The sequence below is a fragment of the Salmo salar genome, chromosome ssa18 (genome assembly GCF_905237065.1).
Source record: "Salmo salar chromosome ssa18, Ssal_v3.1, whole genome shotgun sequence".
Lineage (NCBI taxonomy): Eukaryota > Metazoa > Chordata > Actinopteri > Salmoniformes > Salmonidae > Salmo > Salmo salar.
Window position 1 is genome coordinate 28,625,791 of NC_059459.1, and position 23,230 is coordinate 28,649,020.

Genomic DNA, 23,230 nt, shown 5'->3' on the forward strand with positions numbered 1-23,230 from the left:
ACACATCCAATTGTTGTAAACACCTTTATACCACAGAAGAAAGAAAACCCTGCAGACACTAGACCCTCCACAGAATGAGTTTGACACCCCTGGTTCAGAGCATCTGCTCATTGAGGTAAATAAAGGGGCAAAACAATGCCTATTACAGAGCCCCTCTGCTCAGGTGCAGGACCTTCAAGGGGCTGTGGTCTCTCAATGTGGGCGTGTTCTTTTATTTTCTGCTTCTTCAGTGTCTAATGGTGGAGCGCAAACAAGCTTTTTACTGTAGGTGCATTACCGCATAAGAATGTTCAAACAGAGGTTGTGTTGCATTGAGCATGTGGCTAAAGTTAATACCTCCTCTGTAGGTTTCTATCAGATGCATGGGGAGGGGACCACACAATATGGGTAAAGATCTATAGGAGGAGGGACATTTTTTCTTCATGAATAAGGTATATTGATTTCCTACTATTCCCTCTGCTATTTGTGGTCAAACTGGTTTCAATTGCTGAGATGTCTACACCAGTGGAGGCTGGTGGGTGGAGCGATAGGAGGCTGGAATGGAAGAACTGGAACGGTATCAAACACAAACATATGGAAACCATGTTTGACTCCGTTCCATTTATACCATTCCAATAAGCCCATCCTCCTATAGCTCCGTCCACCAGCCTCCACTGGTCTACACGACCCTCCTTGAACATGTAACTAGAATCATTGACAATCTGATACCTACAAAAGACAGAGCTGGCATCACATTTACATTCATTTTTTTGATTGACATACCCTGGTTTGGTGAACAATGCAGTCATGTACACGTCTGATGGTGGAGAAGTTAGCCAAACATCATCTTCTGAGATGGTGGTAGTCCAAAACTATAGAATGTATGTTTTACTTGTGTATGAGGAGAATGTGTGCACATGAAGCTAAGCTGTGCTATGAGATCAAATAAACAAAAAGGAACTAACACTAAAACACCCATCTTTATAAACCCAAAACATATCTACAATCTATGATTAATCAATGATGATATGTTCACAGCCTGAAGAATAGAAATGCACTCCACTTCTAATGGTCTTTTTAGAGCATATCTTGCCATATGATATACACTCCTCCTCAGGGCAAGGAGTTCGACAAAGTCTAATTTCCTCAGTCATGATACCCGACTAGGAACGCAGTCATCAATGGTAGCAGGAACTTATCCTTACAAACCACAAAGGGTTTCCTGAGATGTTAAACACTTCTTCAGGTCCAGACGTTTTCAATAATACGACCTCTCAGATCTTGCGGAAGGACCTTTAAGGGGCTGTGCTCTCTCAATGGGTGTGTTCCAGGCAGTGAGGTTGTGTTGCTCTTATGTTCTGATGTGTCAATTTGCATAAACCCTCCTTCCAGACTCACATTAAGCATCTCCAATCCAAAAATTAAATCTAGAATCGGCTTCCTATTTCGCAACAAAGCATCCTTCACTCATGCTGCCAAACATACCCTCGTAAAACTGACTATCCTACCGATCCTTACATTTACATTTTAGTCATTTAGTAGACGCTCTTATCCAGAGCGACTTACAGTAGTGAATGCATACATTTCAATTCAATTCAATTCATAATTTTTTTTTTTTCCCGTCCTTGACTTCGGCGATGTCATTTACAAAATAGCCTCCAACACTCTACTCAACAAATTGGATGTAGTCTATCACAGTGCCATCCGTTTTGTCACCAAAGCCCCATATACTACCCACCACTGCGACCTGTATGCTTACGTTGGCTGGTCCTTGCTACATATTCATTGCCAAACCCACTGGATCCAGGTCATCTAAGTCTTTGCTAGGTAAAGCTCCACCTTTCTCAGCTCACTGGTCACCATAGCAACACCCACCCGTAGCACACGCTCCAGCAGGTATATCTCACTGGTCACCCCCAAAGCCAACACCCCCTTTGGCCACCTTTCCTTTCAGTTCTCTGTTGCCAATGACGGGAACGAATTGCAAAAATCACTGAAGTTGAAGACTTCTATCTCCCTCACTAACTTTAAATGTCAGCTGTCAGAGCAGCTTCCTGATCGCTGCAGCTGTACACAGCCCATCTGGAAATAGCCCATCCAAACGACTACCTACCTCATACCCATATTTGTTTTTCTGCTCTTTTGCACACCAGTATTTCTACTTGCACATCCTCATCTGCAAATATATCACTCTAGTGTAAATTGCTAAATTGTAACTACTTCGCCACCATTGGCCTATTTATTGCCTTACCTCCTTACTTCATTTGCACACACCGTATACAGATTTTTCTATTGTGTTATTGACTGTACGTTTGTTTATCCCATGTGTAACTCTGTGTTGTCGTTTTTGTCGCACTGCTTTGCTTTATCTTGGCCAGGTCGCAGTTGTAAATGAGAACTTGTTCTCAACTGGCCTATCTGGTTAAATAAAGATGAAATAAAAAAACATTTAAATATTTTTTGCTCAATGCTAAAACCCTACAGTTAACAGCTCCTCTGTAGCTCAGCATTACGAGTAGAGAGACCATACCATATGGTAAGTAGAGGAAGACTAAGGCGGCATGAAGTTTTTTCTTAATGGTTTCTAGATCAGCGTTTCCCAAAGTCGGTCCTGGGCCCCCTTCCCGGGGGCACGTTTTGGGTTTTGCCCTAGCACTACACAGCTGATTGAAATGATCAAAGCTTGATGAAGAGTTGGTTATTTGAATCAGCTGTGTAGTACTCGTTGACTTTATTATTCATTCTCAATCTCAAGAATTCTCCTGACAGAATCTCTGTTCTCTGTTCTCATTCCTTCTCATTCTATTTCAAAGCAGCTCTTAAGGCACTATTGGAACAGATTTTGTGATGCACAGACATGTTGTATTCACATGTATAGTCATCTTATACGGTATCTATGTCTGCGGTGATAGGTATCATCTCATGTTATGGCAGTGTAGGATGAAGAAGACTAAATCAGTAATACACAGATCATCAGCGGATTATCATAGCCAACCCACAGATACCAGGTTTGAAAATCAAATCCAAAAACAATCCACCTCCATTCGTCAGCCACGGGTCTGTTGTGCGCATGCACACACGACAGCGCCAAAAAAAGAGTCATGGTAATGATCCAGCCTGATCATCACCCTTCCAGTCTGTCATCAACTGGTCTTTCTCCATTTGTCAGCTACACACTCCGCTTCTGGCATTGATTGTGTATCTATCCCTCAAACCTCCCTCATATTATTTTTTCTCTCTCTGCCTCTCCTCTCTCTCTTTCTCTCTCTGTATCTCTCTCTCACAGCCTCTCTCTCTGTCTCCCTCTCTCCTCTCTCTCTTTGCCTCTGTTCCTCTCTCCTCCAGGCTGGTTTGATGCTTCGACCCACAGCTAATTCACACTAATGCATCAGCAGACTCAGAACAGAGCAGGCTGCCTGCCAACTTGGCCCTTAGAGAGAGAGAAGGAAAAAAGAAAGATCCATTTGTCTGACTCGTGCCTTTGCCCTACAGTCGACTGCATAACCGTCTGTTGACTTCTTTAGAGGATTTAACCTCAGCTAAAGAAATAAGAAGAGAAAGAAAATACATGCAAATAGAAAATACACAATACATGTTTATAGAAAACATTGTAAATAAATGTTGTTGGTATAGCAGCAGCCACAATACTGGTGCTGAAAGGCTTGGAGTTGCGTTGTGTGTTGTATAATAGCATAAGGTGGTTAGCCCAGTGTTAACAGGCTCCCATGGATTAAAGAATTGCCTGCACCACAATGATGATGTCTCCATAGCAACAGGCTCTATGAGCTGCGGGTCTAACTGTTACACTTTTCACATAGGCTTTGCGGTATGTTGCGTGAACATTTTTGGGGAACATTTTTTATATGGTCCCCTTTCAAACAGCCAAAGTTTTACCACATTCTTGTTGGCATTCGTCTTTTATAATCCCAGTCCGTATTAGATAGAACGCCTGCCTGTGGGGAAAACAACCTGTGGTTACCTAGGTCACCCCATTGCCTCACAACAAAAACTTGACCCCTTTTAAACTCAATTGTCTTGTTGTCTGCTTCTACTAAACAAGTTAAATGTCTTACCTGTGATTAAATGTTTTCCACACACATAGCTGTGGCATACTTGGATACTGGGTCCCCACATTTCCCACGCCAAATAGCCTGAAGCCACAGGGCTCTTCATGCAGGCTCTATTTCCCTACTTGGGAGCATTGTGATCCATATGTTGGGATTTTGACCTGGCTACTTATACAGTACCAGTCAAAAGTTTGGACACACCTACTCATTCAAGGGTTTTTCTTAATTTTTTTAAACTATTTTCTACAATGCAGAATAATAGTGAAGGTGTCAAAACTATGAAATAACACATATTGAATCATGTAGAAACCAAAAAAGTGTTAAACAAATTAAAATACATTTTATATTTTTGATTCTTCAAAGTAGCCATCCTTTGCCTTGATGACAGCTTTGCACACTCTTGGCATTCTCTCAACCAGCTAGGTTGGTTGGAGGAAATAAAAGTACAGGCTTTGTTGCCGGCAATACTTTCAGATATAAAGAAAAATTGGCAAAATGTTGACGGTATGCTAAAGTTTGTGGAAAAACGTCTTGGTTTGAAATGTGTATGTGATTTGTAGATCAATCTGCCACATTATATTTCTGAGAACTCTCTCTCCGTCCCTCTCTCTTTCCCTCTCAATACCCCTCTGACCTTCCTTCGCTCTTTAAACAAACATCTTCCTTCATCTGACTCCCTTCACCTCTACTCTGTCTTTATCTTTCTCCCTCTACTCTGTCTTTATCTGTCTCCCTCTACTCTGTCTTTATCTGTCTCCCTCCACCTCTACTGTCTCCCTCCACCTCTACTGTCTTTGTTTGTCTCCCTCCACCTCTACGGTCTTTGTCCGACTCCCTCCACCTATTCTGTCTTTATCTGTCTCCCTCCACCTCTACTGTCTTTGTTTGTCTCCCTCCACCTCTACAGTCTTTATCCGACTCCCTCCACCTCTATTGTCTTTATCTGTCTCCCTCCACCTCTACTCTTGTCTTTATCTGTCTCCCTCCACCTCTATTGTCTTTATCCGACTCCCTCCACCTCTACTGTCTTTATCCGACTCCCTCCACCTCTACTGTCTTTATCCGACTCCCTCCACCTCTACTGTCTTTATCCGACTCCCTCCACCTCTACTGTCTTTATCCGACTCCCTCCACCTCTACTCTTGTCTTTATCTGTCTCCCTCCACCTCTACTCTTGTCTTTATCTGTCTCCCTCCACCTTTATTGTCTTTATCCGTCTCCCTCCACCTCCATTGTCTTTATCTGTCTCCCTCCACCTTTATTGTCTTTATCTGTCTCCCTCCACCTTTATTGTCTTTATCTGTCTCCCTCCACCTCTACTCTTGTCTTTATCCGTCTCCCTCCACCTCCATTGTCTTTATCTGTCACCCTCCACCTCTACTCTGTCTTTTATCTTTGTCTTTCTCCTCAGTCTCCCACTCTTCACCCCCCTTCTCCCTATTCATCTTCCTCACATCATCTCTCACTTCTTCCTTCATCTCTCTCTCTCTCCTTCTCTATCCTTGTTATGTCATAAGAGTGTGCCGCTATTAACTCTCCTTATTAGGCACTGCATGTGGTAATCCAGCCTAATCCAGATTATCACCAGGCTAATCCCTGGAGATTGGGACTGGAGAACGGTGAGCTCAACTCAGTCATCATCATCTCTCATCCTCTGTTTACAAACCTTTTGCTACTAATGTCATCAGAGCTATCGCATATTGCTTTTTCCAGGACATAGATAGGCTATACCTCAACTAGCCTGTACCTTTGCACACTGACTCGGTACTGGTGCCCCCTGTATATAGACTCGTTATTGTTATTCTTATTGCGTTACTTTTTATTATTACTTTTTATTTTAGCCTACTTGGTAAATATTTTCTTCTTCTTGAGCTGCATTGTTGGTTAAGGGCTTGTAAGTATGCATTTCACGGTAAAGTCTACACTTGTTGTATTCGGCGCATGTGGAAAATAAAGTTTGATTTGATTATATGGAGATGTGACTCAGTGTACAAAACATTAGGAACACCTTCCTAATATTGAGTCTATGTCCTGAAAAGAGCAGGTATTCCTAATGTTTTGTATACTCAGTGTATTTAGTAATCATGTAGTTTATGAACACACACAGATGAGTGTGTATACATGCACATACACAGAACCACACACACACTTTGTGGCTGTGCTAGCTAGTGACCACTCTGCAGACCCGCCTCCAGGGCAAGTAATAACATCCATTTCAGACAGAAGATGTGGTATGTTACCTGTAAAAAAAATATAAGGCGAAGTTTTATGACCCCCTTTCAAACAGCCCCTTATTTTTCACTTCTTTGCAGGTATACCCCTTTAATACATTTCAGTGGGTAACTGGCCAATTGGGAGGGGTGGAGGTATTGTTAAACCATGGGAGCTGTTTGCAATTTAAATTAGGGAGGGGTTAAACAATGGAAGTGTTAAGGAATCATGACTCTGTCTTTAGGTGGCTTTTATTGTTCTGTGTATTTTAACCCCTACCCCTTTCAGATATATTAGAAAGCTGGTATAAAATCCAGGCATGGTAAATTAGTGGAATTTTGGTCTGTGTATGAATGGGGTATAAAAGCCAACCTGCTCAGCCTGGCTCTACAGCGAAGACATCACACTGACTATGAAGATGTCTGAGAGGGACAAATCTATCCATCTCTTTCCTTATATCCATCTCTCTCTCTCTCCCTCTTTCACCATTTATCTCACTCTTTCTGTATCTCTTCCCCTCTCTCAACTGTATCATGGCGTCAGAGAAGATGGCTGACTGTGTTTTTTTGTTCGTTTTTGTTGTTTGTAACTTATTTTTTAACTTATTTTGTACATAATGTTGCTCTTATGACCGAAAATAACTTAGGGACATCAGAACAGTGATTACTCACCACGGACTGGCAGAAGCTATTTTTCCTTTAACGAGTCCGACGAGCCCGACGTGAAGGACATACTGCTTTCCCAGGAACAGGTCCAAATCCCTGTCATTTGCGACGGAGAAAAAGAGGGCGGAGGTCGGGCTGCCTTCTGAGAATTCAAAGGCGATCGAATAAACCCCCACTTCTGTTCTACTAGCTAACGTGCAATCATTGGAAAATAAAATCAACTACCTACGAGGAAGATTAAACTACCAATGGGACATTAAAAACTGTAATATCTTATGCTTCACGGAGTCGTGGCTGAACGACGACATTATCAACATAAAGCTGGCTGGTTATACGCTGTATCGGCAGGATAGAACAGCGGCGTCTGGTAAGACAAGGGGTGGCGGATAATATTTGTAAACAACAGCTGGTGCACGATATCTAAGGAAGTCTCAAGGTTTTGCTCGCCTGAGGTAGAGTATCTCATGATAAGCTGTCCACACTATCTACCTAGAGAGTTTTCATCTGTATTTTTCATAGCTGTCTACATACCACCACAGACCAATGCTGGCACTAAGACCGCACTCAATGAGCTGTATTCCACCATAAGCAAACAGGAAGACGCTCATCCAGAGGCGGCGCTCCTAGTGGCCGGGGACTTTAATGCAAGGAAAACTTAAATTCGTGTTACCAAATTTCTATCAGCATGTTAAATGTGCAAACAGAGGGAAAAAAACTCTAGGCCACCTTTACTCCACACACAGAGACGCGCACAAAGCTCTCCCTCGTCCTCCATTTGGCAAATCTGACCATAATTCTATCCTCCCGATTCCTGCTTACAAGCAAAAATTAAAGCAGGAAGCACTAGTGACTCGGTCAATAAAAAAGTGGTCAGATGAAGCAGATGCTAAGCTACAGGATTGTTTTGCTAGCACAGACTGGAATATGTTCTGGGATTCTTCCGATGGCATTGAGGAGTACACCTCATCAGTCATTGGCTTCATCAATAAGTGCATCAATGACGTTGTCCCCACAGCGACCAAACGTACATACCCCAACCAGAAGCCATGGATTACAGGTAACATCCGCACTGAGCTAAAAGCTAGAGCTGCCGCTTTCAAGGAGCGGGACTCTAACCCGGAAGCTTATAATAAATCCCGCTATGTTCTCCAATGAAACATCAAAGAGGCAAAGCTTCAATACAGGACTAAGATTGAATTGTAATACACCGGCTCCGACGTTCGTCAGATGTGGCAGGGCTTGCAAACCATTACAGACTACAAAGGGAAGCACAGCTGAGAGCTGCCCAGTGACACGAGCCACCAGACGAGCTAAACTACTTCTATGCTCGCTTCGAGGCAAATAACACTGAAACAGAGTGAAACAGAGAGCACCAGCTGTTCCGCACGACTGTGTGATCACGCTCTCCGCAGCCAATGTTTATTTTTTTATTTCACCTTTATTTAACCAGGTAGGCCAGCAGAGAACAAGTTCTCATTTACAACTGCGACCTGGCAAAGATAAAGCAAAGCAGTGTGACACAAACAACAACACAGAGTTACACATGGAATAAACAAACGTAGAGTCAATAAAACAATAGAAAAATCTATACAGTGTGTGTAAATGTAGTAAGATTAGGGAGGTAGGGCAATAAATAGGCCGTAGTGGCGAAGTAATTACAATTTAGCAAATAAACACTAGAGTGATAGATGTGCAGAAGATGAATGTGCAAGTAGAGATACTGGGGTGCAAAGGAGCAAAAAATAAATAACAATATGGGGATGAGGTAGTTGGATGGGCTATTTACAGATGGGATATGTACAGGTGCAATGATCTGATCTGACAGCTGACGCTTAAAGTTAGTGAGGGAGATAAGTCTCCAGCTTCAGTGATTTTTGCAATTCGTTCCAGTCATTGGCAGCAGAGAACTGGAAGGAAAGGCGGAACAAAGGAGGTGTTGGCTTTGGAGGTGACCAGTGAGATATACCTGCGGGAGCGTGTGCTACGGTGACCAGTGAGCTGAGATAAGGCGGGGCTTTACCTAGCAAAGACTTATAGATGACCTGGAGCCAGTGGGTTTGGCGACGAATATGAAGCGAGGGCCAGCAAACGAGAGCACACAGGTCGCAGTGGTGGGTAGTATATGGGGCTTTGATGACAAAATGGATAGACTGCATCCAATTTGCTGAGTAGAGTGTTGGAGGCTATTTTAGAAGTGACATCGCCGAAGTCAAGGATCGGTAGGAGGGTCAGTTTTACGAGGGTATGTTTGGCAGCATGAGTGAAGGATTCTTTTTGGCGAAATAGGAAGCCGATTCTAGATTTCATTTTGGATTGGAGATGCTTAATGTGAGTCTGGAAGGAGAGTTTACAGTCTAACCAGACACCTAGGTATTTGTAATTGTCCACATATTCTAAGTCAGAACCGTCCAGAGTAGTGATGCTGGATGGGCGGGCAGCGATCGGTTGAAGAGCATGAATTTAGTTTTACTTGCATTTAAGAGCAGTTGGAGGCCACGGAAGGAGATTTGTATGGCATTGTATGGTACTAAGCTCGTCTGGAGGTCGGAAACCAGATTGCATAGCGGAGAAGGTACGGTGGGATTTGAAATGGTCGGTGATCTGTTTGTTAACTTGGCTTTCGAAAACCTTAGAAAGGCAGGGTAGGATAGATATAGGTTTGTAACAGTTTGGGTCTAGAGTGTCTCCCCCTTTGACGAGGGGAGCTTTCCAATCTTTGGGGATCTCAGACGATACGAAAGAGAGGTTGAATAGGCTAGTAATATGGGTTGCAACAATTGCGGCGGATAATTTTAGAAAGAGAAGGTCCAGATTGTCTAGTCCAGCTGATTTGTAGGGGTCCAGATTTTGCAACTCTTTCAGAACATCAGCTATCTGGATTTGGGTGAAGGAGAAATGGGGGAGGTTTGGGCAAGTTGCTGTGGGGGGTGCAGGGCTCTTGACCGGGGTAGGGGTAGCCAGGTGGAAAGTATGGCCAGCCGTAGAAAAATGCTTACTGAAATTCTCAATTATTGTGGATTTAATAGGTGGTGACAGTGTTTCCTAGCCTCAGTGCAGTGGGCAGCTGGGAGGGGTGCTCTTATTCTCCATGGACTTTACAGTGTCCCAGAACTTTTGGGAGTTTGTGCTACAGGATACAAATTTCTGTTAGGAAAGCAAAGGCTAGCTTTTTCAAACTGCCTGTGTATATTGGTTCCTAACTTCCCTGAAAAGTTGCGTATCACGGGGGCTATTCGATGCTAATGCAGTACGCCACAGGATGTTTTTGTGCTGGTCAAGGGCAGTCAGGTCTGGAGTGAACCAAGGGCTATATCTGTTCCTGGTTCTACATTTTTTGAATGGGGCACGCTTATTTAAGATGGTGATGAAAGCACTTTTAAAAGAATAACCAGGCATCCTCTGCTGACGGAATGAGGTTAATATCCTTCCAGGATACCCGGGCCAGGTCGATTAGAAAGGCCTGCTCGCTGAAGTGTTTTTGGGAGCGTTTGACAGTGATGAGAGGTGGTCATTTGACCGCAGACCCATTACGGACGCAGGCAATGAGGCAGTGATCACTGAGATCCTGGTTGAAGACAGCAGAGGTGTATTTAGAGGGCAGGTTGGTCAGGATGATATCTATGGAGGGTGCCCGTGTTTACAGATTTGGGGTTGTACCTGGTAGGTTCCTTGATAATTTGTGTGAGATTGAGGGCATCTAGCTTAGATTGTAGGACGGCTGGGGTGTTAAGCATGTCCCAGTTTAGGTCACCTAACAGTACGAGCTCTGAAGATATATGGGGGCAATCAATTCACATATGGTGTCCAGGGCACAGCTGGGGGTAGAAGGTGGTCTATAACAAGCAGCAACAGTGAGAGACTTGTTTCTGGAAAGGTGGATTTTTAGAAGTAGAAGCTCGAATTGTTTGGACATAGACCTGGATAGTATGACAGAACTCTGCAGGCTAACTTCGCCCCCTTTGGCAGTTCTATCTTGTCGGAAAATGTTATAGTTAGGGATGGAAATTTCAGGATTTTTGGTGGCCTTCCTAAACCAGGATTCAGACACGGCTAGGACATCCGGGTTGGCAGAGTGTGCTAAAGCAGTGAGTAAAACAAACTTAGGGAGGAGGCTTCTAATGTTAACATGCATGAAACCAAGGATTTTACGGTTACAGAGGTCAACAAATGAGAGCACCTGGGGAATGGGAGTGTAGCTAGGTGCTGCAGGGCCTGGATTAACCTCTACATCACCAGAGGAACAGAGGAGGAGTTGGATAAGGGTACGGCTAAAGGCTATAAGAACTGGTCGTCTAGTGCGTTCAGAACAGAGAGTAAAAGGAGCAGGTTTCTGGGCGCGGAAGAATAGATTCAAGGCATAATGTACATACAAGGGTATGGTAGGATGTGAATACAGTGGAGGTAAACCTAGGCATTGAGTGACGATGAGAGAGGTTTTGTCTCGAGAGACATCATTTAGACCAGGTGAGGTCCCCGCATGTGTGGGAGGTGAAACAAAAGGGCTAGCTAAGGCATATTGAGCAGGGATGGAGGATCTACAGTGAAATAAGACAATAATCACTAACCAAAACAGCAATGGACAAGACATATTGACATTAGGGAGAGGCATGCATTGCCGAGTGATCATAGGGATCAGTGGGAAACTAGGCGAGCTGGAGACACGGCGATTCAGACAGCTAGCAGGCTGGGCTAGCAGAAGGGCCTTAGGGGGACGTCGCGACGGAATAAGTCTGTTGTAGCCCCCTCGGACAGTTACACCGGCAGACCAGTCGTGTTGGATCAGCAGGGCTCCGTGTAGGCAGTAAAAGGGTCCAGGCCAGTTGGTAAAATAGGTATTGTAGCCCAAGAAATTGGCTGATGGTCCTCTTCAGCTAACAGTCCGATATGCTCTAGAATGCTAGCGGGCCGTGGCTAGCAGGCTAGCGGATGGGCCTTCAGGGGACGTCGCGACGGATTACGTCGGTAGACCAGTCGTGGTGGAATCGGCAGGGCTCCACGTCGGCAGTAAAAGGGGTCCAGGCCAATTGGCAAAATATGTATTGTAGTCCAAGGAGTGGCTGATGGACCTCTTCAGCTAGCCGGGAGATGGGCCTAGTACGAGGCTAGTTCCAGGCTCACTGGTGCTTGCTTTGGGACAGAGATGTTATCACGCTGTGCAGACTGGCAGGAGTTGACCGGGCTAGGGTGAGCTGATGACCGCTAGCAGTGGCTAACTGACTACTAGCTAGTAGCTAGTTAGCTGGCTAGCTTCTGTTAGGGGTTCCGGTTCTAAAGTATAGAAAATAGCAGATCCATACCACATTGGGTGAGACAGGTTGCAGGAGAGTATTGTTGAAACTTAGGTTAAAAATATAAAAAATATTTATGAAATATATACGAAGGAGAAAAAAAAAGATATATACACGGGACACGACAAGACAAAGACAAAGATGTCTGAACTGCTACGCCATCTTGGAATGTGTCGGAGCACCTTTAAACAGGTCAACATTCACAAGGCCGCAGGGCCAGACGGATTACCAGGACGTGTACTGCGAGCATGCGCTAACCAACTGCAAGGGTCTTTTCACTGACATTTTCAACCTCTCCCTGTTCAGGTCTGTAATACCAACATGTTTTAAGCAGACCATCATAGTCCCTGTGCCCAAGAACATTAAGGTAACCTGCCTAAATGGCTACCGACCCGTAGCACTCACGTCTGTAGACATGAAGTGCTTTGAAAGGCTTGTCATGGCTCACATCAACAACATTATCCAGAAACCCTAGACACACTCCTATTAGCATACCACCCTAACAGATCCACAGATGATGCAATCTCTATTGCACTCCACACTGCCCTTTCCCACCTGGACAAAAGGAACACCTATGTCAGAATGCTATTCATTGACTACAGCTCAGCGTTCAACACCATAGTGCACTCAAAGCTCATCACTAAGCTAAGGACCCTGGGACTAAACACCTCCCTCTGCAACTGGATCCTGGACTTCCTGACGGGCCGCCCCCAGGTCGTAAGGGTAGGTAACAACACATCCGCCATGCTGATCCTCAACACAGGGGCCCCTCAGAGGTGCGTGCTCAGTCCCCTCCTGTACTCCCTGTTCACTCATGACTGCATGGCCAGATACAACTCCAACACCATCATTAAGTTTGCCGATGAGACAACAGTGGTAGGCCTGATCACCGACAACAACAAGACAGCCTGTAGGAAGGAGGTCAGAGACCTGGCCTTGTGGTGGCAGGACAACAACCTATCCCTCAACGTGATCAAGACAAAGCCCCCATCAAGCCCCCATTCTCATCAACGGGGCTGTAGTGGAGCAGGTTGAGAGCTTCAAGTTCCTTGGTGTCCACATCACCAATAAACTAATATGGTCCAAGCACACCAAGACAGTCGTGAAGAGGGCACGACAAAACCTATTCCCCCTCAGGAGACTGAAAAGATTTGGCATGGGTCCTCAGATCCTCAAAAGGATCTACAGCTGCACCATCGAGAGCATCCTGACTGGTTGCATTACTGCTTGGTATGGAAAATGCTCGGCCTCCGACCGCAAGGCACTACAGAGGGTAGTGCATACGGCCCAGAGGGTAGTGAGAGAGAGAGATAGAGAGAGAGAGAGAGAGAGAGAGATCAGTTCTATTAAAGTTGAGACCTCCAACAATTCCTACAGCATTGTTTGATATTTCAATTATTGACAATATTATAAAATACAATGCCGCAAAATGGACTCCAGCAAGAAAACACAGTAGTAGAAAGTATAATCTCTCCCTCCCCCTCATCCCCTCTCTCCTGACCTTTACAGGAAGTCATAATTACCTGCTAATTAAGCTAGGAGAGATATAGCAGTACTAATGGACTCAGCCATTCCATTCCCACACTTTATTTGAGCTGCAAATCAAGACACAATGGTCATGGACACAACTTCAAGCTTGTGTTCCAAATGGCACTATTTTTCATATACAGTTTATTATAATTGACCAGGGCCCATAAGGCTCTGGTCAAAAGGTAGTGCACCTTTATAGGGAATAGGGTTCCATTTGGGATGCAACCTGGATGTCATGACTTCATCGGCCTGTGGCTCAATTAAAGACAGAGAAGAGGAGAGCAGAGAAGAGAAGACAGGCTAGGCTACTCAATGTTGATTGGTAGTTGGTCGACAGCAGAGCTCAGAACCTCCTCAGGGAGAAAGATACAGTCAGACGGCTGCTGTTACAGCGAGCTAACATCTCTAACATCACTTGACGTTTTCACTGAGGCCATGTGTGTACAGCATCTGACCTAGAATACAAATGGGATTGTAAACAAACATGTAGCTTGCCTTGTCTAATACACCAGTGTAGTGTGTGATACCTCAGTTGTGCGCCTTTTGGTTCCTTTTTTATGCGACCTGGGCTGAAGCACGTCTGGGTGAACTCTCATTCTAATGGACATTATTGTGTCTGATAAACCCAGTGATCGTCAACCCCTGATTCCAGGCCTGGCACTGATCCCTGCGATGTTGCCGACCTGTCCCTCAGATGGATGGCTAGCTAGCCTATACTGATTTAGTCAGCTTTCAAGAGCTCGGTTTTTGTTTTCTCTAAGAATGTTTTATCGATCAACTCACCACGATGAAATTGAGGTAAATATAATGGATAACATGATCACTCTCAGGTTATTTCTCAAAAGTGGTGGGTGCTGAATCTTCGTAAGTAAAGTCCATAGTAAATGACATGGCCAGCACAGCAGATTTAATCTGATCATCCTGTTGCAGAATAACTTTTTTTGCAATGTAGCAAATGTAAAAATTGAAGTGTATTCCAGGTTTAAAAAGGCTTCCGAAGTTTGTAATTTCTTCTTTGAAATTTCAGACTTTATTTTCCTTTAAGAAAAATGTATCTACCCTTACAAAAATGTCCACTGTTTATAATCCACATTTCCTGCTGCTGCAGGATTATTTTCCTGCTGTAGCAAACTGGCTCAAATGAAGATCCTACACCAGTACAATAGATGTATAATATACAGTATGTTAAAGAACTGAGGGGGATCTTACTTTCATTAGAGCCTCCCTGATTCTCATCCCAGGTCCTCACATAGTCATCCTGCAGAGACAGAGAGATCCAGGTTAACCCATAGCAAAAGAAGCATCATGATTAACTGAGTGAGTGAGTCACTGGTTGCGTCCAAAATAGCACCCTATTCCCTATATAGTGCACTACTTTTTACCACAGCCCTATGGACCCTGGTCAAAAGTAGTGCACTATAAAGGGAATAGGGTGGCATTTAGGCCATAGACACTGTGGGCCCAGATGAGTCTGCATGGGGATCTAAGAAACAGCATGGCATACTATAGTACTGCATCAGAAATGTCTTGCAAAGTATGTGTTCCAAATTGCACCCTATTCCCTATATAGTGCACTACTTACCCTATATGCTCTGGTCAAAAGTAGTGCACTATATAGGGACTGAAGCGCCGTTTGTGGAACATATGGCATCAGGGGGAGCGGTCTTTCAATTGTATAAGTTACTTTTTATTCTTAATTAGAACATTAATCATTCTCATTAAAATGGACAAGGAGAGAGAGAGAGGGAGAGAGAGAGAGGGAGAGAGAGATGTATATGAAAGAGAGAGAGGGAGAGAGATGTATATGACAGAGAGAGGGAGGTTAGGGTGGGTGGGTAGAGAGAGTGTAAATGGCAATAAAGTGAGAGACAGAGACACAATGAAAGTGAGTTACAAGCATTCAAAAAAGACAAAGAAAAAGGGATGGGTAGAATATAGATGAAGAAATAAACTGACCTCTACTTCCTGGTAGAACGAGAGCCAGAGGAAAAGAAGAAAAGAGAGGGATAGTTAGAGGATAAGAATGTGTAACATCAGATATACTGAGGTGTATTCATCAACATTTATCACCATCTTCAATATACAGCGTCTCTTGATTCTTGGTCTCCACAGAGACACAATGAATAGCAACGAGCTTTAGCTGGCAGTGAATTAACATATAATTGATTATGCAATAACAACAAAAAACTAAATATAAGATTGTTTTATGCTCATAAATGGAATGCATAGCAGAAATAAAGTAAACGTCATATTTCCCCAGTACCAATAGAGGTAAAGGGCATATTTCCCCAGTACCAATAGAGGTAAAGGGCACATTTCCCCAGTACCAATAGAGGTAAAGGGCACATTTCCCCAGTACCAATAGAGGTAAAGGGCACATTTCCCCACTACCAATAGAGGTAAAGGGCACATTTCCCCACTACCAATAGAGGTAAAGGGCACATTTCCCCAGTACCAATAGAGGTAAAGGTCACATTTCCCCAGTACCAATAGAGGTAAAGGACACATTTCCCCACTACCAATAGAGGTAAAGGTCACATTTCCCCAGTACCAATAGAGGTAAAGGTCACATTTCCCCAGTACCAATAGAGGTAAAGGGCACATTTCCCCAGTACCAATAGAGGTAAAGGGCACATTTCCCCAGTACCAATAGAGGTAAAGGGCACATTTCCCCACTACCAATAGAGGTAAAGGGCACATTTCCCCACTACCAATAGAGGTAAAGGGCACATTTCCCCAGTACCAATAGAGGTAAAGGGCACATTTCCCCACTACCAATAGAGGTAAAGGACACATTTCCCCAGTACCAATAGAGGTAAAGGTCACATTTCCCCAGTACCAATAGAGGTAAAGGACACATTTCCCCAGTACCAATAGAGGTAAAGGACACATTTCCCCAGTACCAATAGAGGTAAAGGGCACATTTCCCCAGTACCAATAGAGGTAAAGGTCATATAGATAAGCATACATTTACATTGTGATATCGTCCCTGTATTGGTTTGGTTGTGATATTCTCTATAGCAAACCCCAAAGAAATGAAGCATACTGACATAGGCCTATCGCTTGGTCTCAAAACAGTAAATAGCCATTTAGAGAAATATACGGTCTGCCTCCTTAGCGATGGTATACTCCGTAGGATATACATCACCATAAACACTTACTGTACTGGAAGAGGGGGTGCCAAAAAGCTCTCTGGAGGAAACAATAAAGCGTGACACACTCATAAAGGCGTCCTGGGGTCTCTGCTCTCTCTCTCTTATCGCTCTGCTCTCTCTCCTCTCTCTACATCCAAAGTGGCCTGTTTTCATGGAGGTAAATATTTTATGCACATTTTCCCCACCAGTGGTGTGTTTCCACCAAACTGACTTGTTGCAGATAAAAATCAGGGTGTGATGACGGTAGTGCACACAAAATGTACTTTTTGCTGAAGTTTTCATGTACCGAATAATCTACAGTTCAATGTGTTCCCATCGCATTTTCAACTCTACAGAGTTGAATGTCATTTCAACCCAAAGATTTGATGTGATCACGTTGAATCAACGTGGAAAACAGATTGGATTTGCAAAAAGTCATCAACCTAAGAGAACTTCGTATTTTTTTTCTACACCCAACTTTTCTCCTAAATCCAATGATAGGGAAACATGTTTGGTTGATTTCACATTAGTTTCACAACTGAACTAAAACGTAAATCAAAACTAGACGTTGAACTTACAGTATTTGCCAATTGTTTACACACTAAAATTGGAACTTGAAACACAAATCACCGAAACCTGAAACTCATGTACCAAATCACTAAACCAAGTCTGCAAAATTGCAGCACAATTCCTGCTTTACACTCAGTTTTCAATTCTATATCACACTTCTTGCAAAACACTACACACAGTTCTCTACATTAGGCACAGCATTCAAAATTAAAATCTCTTTAGTCCCTTTGGAAAGCAACGCCAATCACAATGCCAAGCTCTATACACCAATTGGCAACACCCACTCCCCACAGGTGTAAACACTAGTTGCTGAATTGTTCACTTAGAAATCAGAGTTTTAGCACTATAAAAGGCCACAGAAGAGCTCTCCTATTTTGGAGGAAAATGGAAGTCAATGGTGAAGCAAGAGTTAGAGAAGGAGTGAGAGTAAGAGGAGGATGAGGAAGGACAGTTGTCTCAGATGAGATCAGGGCCACATTGGTTGACCATGTGCTCAAGCATGGGTTGAGTATGAGGGAGGCTGGGCAGAGAGTTCGGTAGAAGACACCAGCTGTTCACACCAGAACAGGAGAACGATGTTGTGAACATGGTGGTGGCAAACAATACCATTAGACTACGAGAAATCCAGAACCACATAATTGCAAGCAACACAATATTCAATGACATTCACCAGGTGGGACTGTGTATTACAGCACAACCAAATCCAGATGAAACAGGTCTACAGGGTGCCATTTGAGCAAAACTCAGAGAAGGTTAAAGAACATGTCACGTCCTGACCAGTATAAGGGGTTATTTGTTATTGTAGTTTGGTCAGGGCGTGGCAGGGGTGTGTTTGTTTTGTGTTATCGGGGTTGTTGGGTATGGTTCTATGTTTTTCTATGTTGTGTATTTCTTTGTGTCAGCCTGGTATGGCTCTCAATCAGGAACAGCTGTACATCGTTGTTGCTGATTGGGAGTCATACTTAGGTAGCCCTTTTTTCACCTGTCTTTTGTGGGAAGTTGTTTTTGCATAGCTGTGTTTAGCCTGCAATATTGTGCATTCGTTCGTATTCTTGTTTTGTTGTTAAGTGTTGAATAAAAGTTCAAATGAGCACTCAACCCGCTGCGCCTTGGTCGAATCCTTACGACACCCGTTACAGAACTTCCCACCACCAACGGACAAAGCAGCGGGGTAAGGAGCTGGAGAGGAGCTATCGGGAGTCGTGGACCTGGAAGGAAATTCTGGACGGGGCTGGACCATGGCACCAGGCTGGTGAATACCGTCACCCACCGGAGGAGATAGAGGCAGCTAAGGCGGAGCGGCGCCGTTATGAGGCTTTATACGCGCTGATTGGACCGTGTGAGAGGCAGCCCCAAAAAATGTTTTGGGGGGGGCACACGGGTAGTTTGGCTGGGCCAGGGTTGAGCCCTAAGCCAACTCCCCGTGCTTACCGGAGGCAGCGTGGTACTGGTCAGGCCCCGTGCTATGGGGTGATGCGCACGGTGTCGAGGCCGAGCATCCACAGGCCGGTGTGCTCGGTGCCAGCGTTCCGCATTTGCTGGGGGAAGCGGGCACCCAGCCAGTACGGGTGGTGCCAGTCCTGAGCTCGAGACCACCAGTGCGCCTTCACGGCCCAGTGTATCCTGTGCCCGCTCCTCGCACTAGCCTTGGGGTGCGTGTCTCCAGTCCGGTCTCCACTACCAGCACCACGCACCAGGCCTCCAGTGCGTCAGCCCAGTCCAGCTTGTCCTGCTCCTCGCACTAGCCCTGTGGTGCGTGTCCCTAGTCTGGCACTTCCTAAGCCAGCCCCACGCATCAGGTCTTCAGTGCGCAGTCCCCGTCCAGAGCGTCCGGCGACAGTGCCCCGTCCAGAGCGTCCGGCGACAGTGCCCCGTCCAGAGCGTCCGGCGACAGTGCCCCGTCCAGAGCGTCCGGCGACAGTGCCCCGTCCAGAGCGTCCGGCGACAGAGAGACGGCCCACAGTCCGGAACCGAGAGAGACGGCCCACAGTCCGGAACCGAGAGAGACGGCCCACAGTCCGGAACCGAGAGAGACGGCCCACAGTCCGGAACCGAGAGAGACGGCCCACAGTCCGGAACCGCCAGAGTCGCCCTACAGTCCGACGCGGCCAGAGTCGCCCTCCAGTCCGACGCAGCCAGAGTCGCCCTCCAGTCCGACGCAGCCAGAGTCGCCCTCCAGTCCGACGCAGCCAGAGTCGCCCTCCAGTCCGACGCAGCCAGAGTCGCCCTCCAGTCCGACGCAGCCAGAGTCGCCCTCCAGTCCGACGCAGCCAGAGTCGCCCTCCAGTCCGACGCAGCCAGAGTCGCCCTCCAGTCCGACGCAGCCAGAGTCGCCCGTTGCGAGGGTCCCCAGTCTGGGGTCGACGGAGAGGGACCTCGCTCTAGAGGCAACACTGAAGTGGGGTGAGCCAGTGGTGGAGCGGGGTCTGTGTCCTGCTCCTAAGCCACCTCCATAGGGGGGAGTATTGGGAAGGGGGGATGTTGCAGAAGAACCGTCGGTGACGGTGGCCACCCTCCCTTCCCTCCCCTGTAGTTTTGGGATTTTTTTTGGTGGGTTATTGTTTTGCTAGTTTTTTTTTCAGGTGCATCCGGGGTCTGCACCTTTGGGGAGGGGTACTGTCACGTCCTGACCAGTATAAAGGGTTATTGTAGTTTGGTCAGGGCGTGGCAGGGGTGTGTTTGTTTTGTGTTATCGGGGTTGTTGGGTATGGTTCTATGTTTTTGTATTGGCTCTCAATCAGGAACATCTGTACATCGTTGTTGCTGATTGGGAGTCATACTTAGGTAGCCCTTTTTTCACCTGTCTTGTGGGAAGTTGTTTTTGCATAGCTGTGTTTAGCTTGCAATATTGTGCATTCGTTCGTATTCTTGTTTTGTTGTTAAGTGTTCAATAAAAGTTCAAATGAGCACTCAACCCACTGCGCCTTGGTCGAATCCTTACGACACCCGTTACAGAACAGCGCTATGAATATGTCCCAAGTAAGTACTATACTGTGAATTTCAGCACTGTATAGACACATTATAGTTCTGTAATCCAGTGTATTGTGCCTTACCATATTGACTGCTCTCGGTCTATGTCACATTTCTGTTTCAGAGAGTCTTGGGCTGGATGTCGCTGCAATTCAGCACGCTTATATTTACATCGATGAGGCTGGCTTCAACCTAGCCAAAAGAAGGGGATTGGGATGGAACATTATTGGCCATTGTGAATGTCCCTGGACAGCGTGGAGGGAATATCACCATGTGCGCAGTCGTTAGCCAACAAGGTGTCCTCCATCACCATGCCAACCTTGGTCCCTACAACACCGCCCTTCTCATCACATTCCTGGACACACTACATGGCATCCTCATTCCAGCCGAGCAGTGGGGTGGACCAGAGCAGCCAAGGTATGTTGTCATCTGGGACAACGTGAGTTTCCACCGGGCTGCTCTGGTCCGCAACTGGTCATCGACCACCCACAATTTATTGTTCTATACCTCCCACCATATTCCCCATTCCTAAACCCAATTTTTTTTGGGCATGGCGATGGAAGGTGTATCACCGTCATCCCCTCACACGCATGCCTCTTCTCCAAGCAATGGAGGATGCATGTGGTGAAGTTGATGTGGGGGCTTTCAGCGGCTGGATCCGTCACTCCAGAAGATTCTTTCCCCGCTGTTTAGCCAGGGAGAACATCGCTTGTGATGTAGATGAGGTGCTGTGGCCAGATCAAAATAGGAGGCAGGATGCAGCCTAATGTCTTTTTTCTTACATTTTGCATGCGTTTTTGTCATTATGGTTTTAGAGTTTTGAAAGAATGAGCCGCTTTCATTATTTTTGTACAGAAAACCCTTTATCTTACTGAATGTTTTTCCTGGTTTTCTCCTGTTGGCTATGGAAAGTGTTACATACAAAACACAAGTGTTAAAAATACTGCATTTTGGAAATAAATTACAATGTTTTTGTTTCTGTATTGCATTTGTGTGTTTATTTATGTATATTTGAATAGGTATACATTATTGTAACAGTCTTTTACAACCGGCTACAGTGTAACACTGAAAATGCATAAACCTACTGATGGGATATTCATAGTAGTGTTTTGTGTTGAGCACATCATAAACCTACTGATGGGATATTCATAGTAGTGTTTTGTGTTGAGCACATCAGTGAGTTGTTGGTTGGTAGAAAGATCTCTTCATATGATGCATGTGTGCTTCATTTTGATGCAAAAGTTCTGGGAAAATGTCCCAACGATTCAGCAAACGTGTGTAAACAATTGTGGAAAACTGTAAGTCTGTGCCCAGTGGGAAGAGTGTGTGTGTCAGAGTTTCCAGGCCGACCATTAATCGGATGCCTCCGATGTTCCTGTTATTGATGATGAAGCTCTTGCATTATTTAACAGTGTGTGTCGAGGTGGAACTCATTTTCTAAACTGCACAGGGTAGCAAGGTGACTTTGAAGTTTAATTGCAGTTTGTGGCAACTAGGCAATGTCAAAAGGCTGAAAGAAGGTCACGATATCCCAAATCATTCTGTTATGCAAATGGCTGCCAATCCTCAAGGATGCATATGCATTTACATGTTAGTCCTTTAGCAGACGCTCTTATCCAGAGAGACTTACAGTTAGTGAGTGGATACATTTTTGTACTTTTTCTTACTGCATGCATGTAGCTAACACAAAAGACCTCAAACCCAATTGACAAATATCCAGTCGTATCACAATCATAGGTCTGTTAAAAGTGGGATATAGTAAAAATTGCCAACTACGTCACATACTATATGTGCAGATATATGCACCAGATCATTGCTTTCTCTCTCGCTCTGCTGTGTGTGCATCTTGCTAGCGGTCAATGAAATGGCGAGGGGCTAAAGCTCATTGGCTAGAACTCAAATTGTTCGGGGGCTGGCTAACGTGGGGGAAAATTGAGGGAAAATGGAGCCACACAGATTACAGTAAACAGTTGCTTTCAACCGTTGCTAATTGAGGTAAGACATGAATTCAGATCATAGATTATGCATGTATGAACTACACATTGACACATCCAGCCCAAAACGGGAGGTTTAAAAAATACTTAGTAGTCGCCAAAGTTCCGTGGCATGTCTGCTTAACTTGGGCTGTCTCAGTATCTGACATGGCAGACAGCTCCCCCCCTGCTGTGTATTCACCCTGACTGACAGTATAATCCCTCATATCACTGGGACGAGACTCAGTCTGTATGTGTGGATGTGGTCATGTGCACATGCTGGTCTGTGAATGACGGGTATTTCTAAGTCAACGTCAGCTGTCACATGCTGTATCCTGTTCAGTTGTCCCAAAGAAAACACTGGGGATGGGGTGGATCACAAAAGCAAAACAGAAGGTAGTGGGACATGCACCTCAGATGACAATCTATGCATGCATGACTATCCATACACAATACCATGTCTAGACGAGGAAGGAGCAAATATCCGTATCGTATCAGAGCAACACTAATCTCATAGGGAAAGGCTATATGAACACCTTCACTCCTGACATTACTCAGTGACTGACTTCAGTATCAGTATGTGTATCTGTTCCCTGCAGGAATTGAACCCACAACCATGGGGTTGCCAGATTCACACTCTTACCACTTGAGTCTACAACCGCTCATCATTAAAGGGTAAAAATGGGAGATGTTTTTTTACAGAAGCTATTGCCCTCTGCGATGACAGAGGGAGGAAGATAAAGTGAGTTCTGCTCTGCCTCTCTGCTTCTGAGTAAATTCAGTTCCGCCCTGCTGCATCACACTACCTGCTGGGCAGCTCTCATTTGGCCTGGCATCCAACTG

General features: G+C 45.0%; 1 protein-coding gene across 2 annotated transcripts in view; it reads right to left on the reverse strand.

Annotated features, from left to right (window-relative positions):
- Positions 1–23,230, reverse strand: part of LOC106577213 (testican-2) — a 73,259-nt gene that overhangs the window by 26,358 nt on the left and 23,671 nt on the right. The window contains exons 2-3 of one of the 2 annotated variants that reach the window (XM_014155117.2): positions 15,697–15,705; positions 14,950–14,998 (exon numbers count right to left, since the gene is read on the reverse strand). In XM_014155117.2, the coding sequence (XP_014010592.2) occupies positions 14,950–14,998; positions 15,697–15,705 (58 nt within the window). The remainder of the gene's footprint in view (positions 1–14,949; positions 14,999–15,696; positions 15,706–23,230) is intronic. The other variant, XM_014155118.2, reaches the window with a different exon arrangement.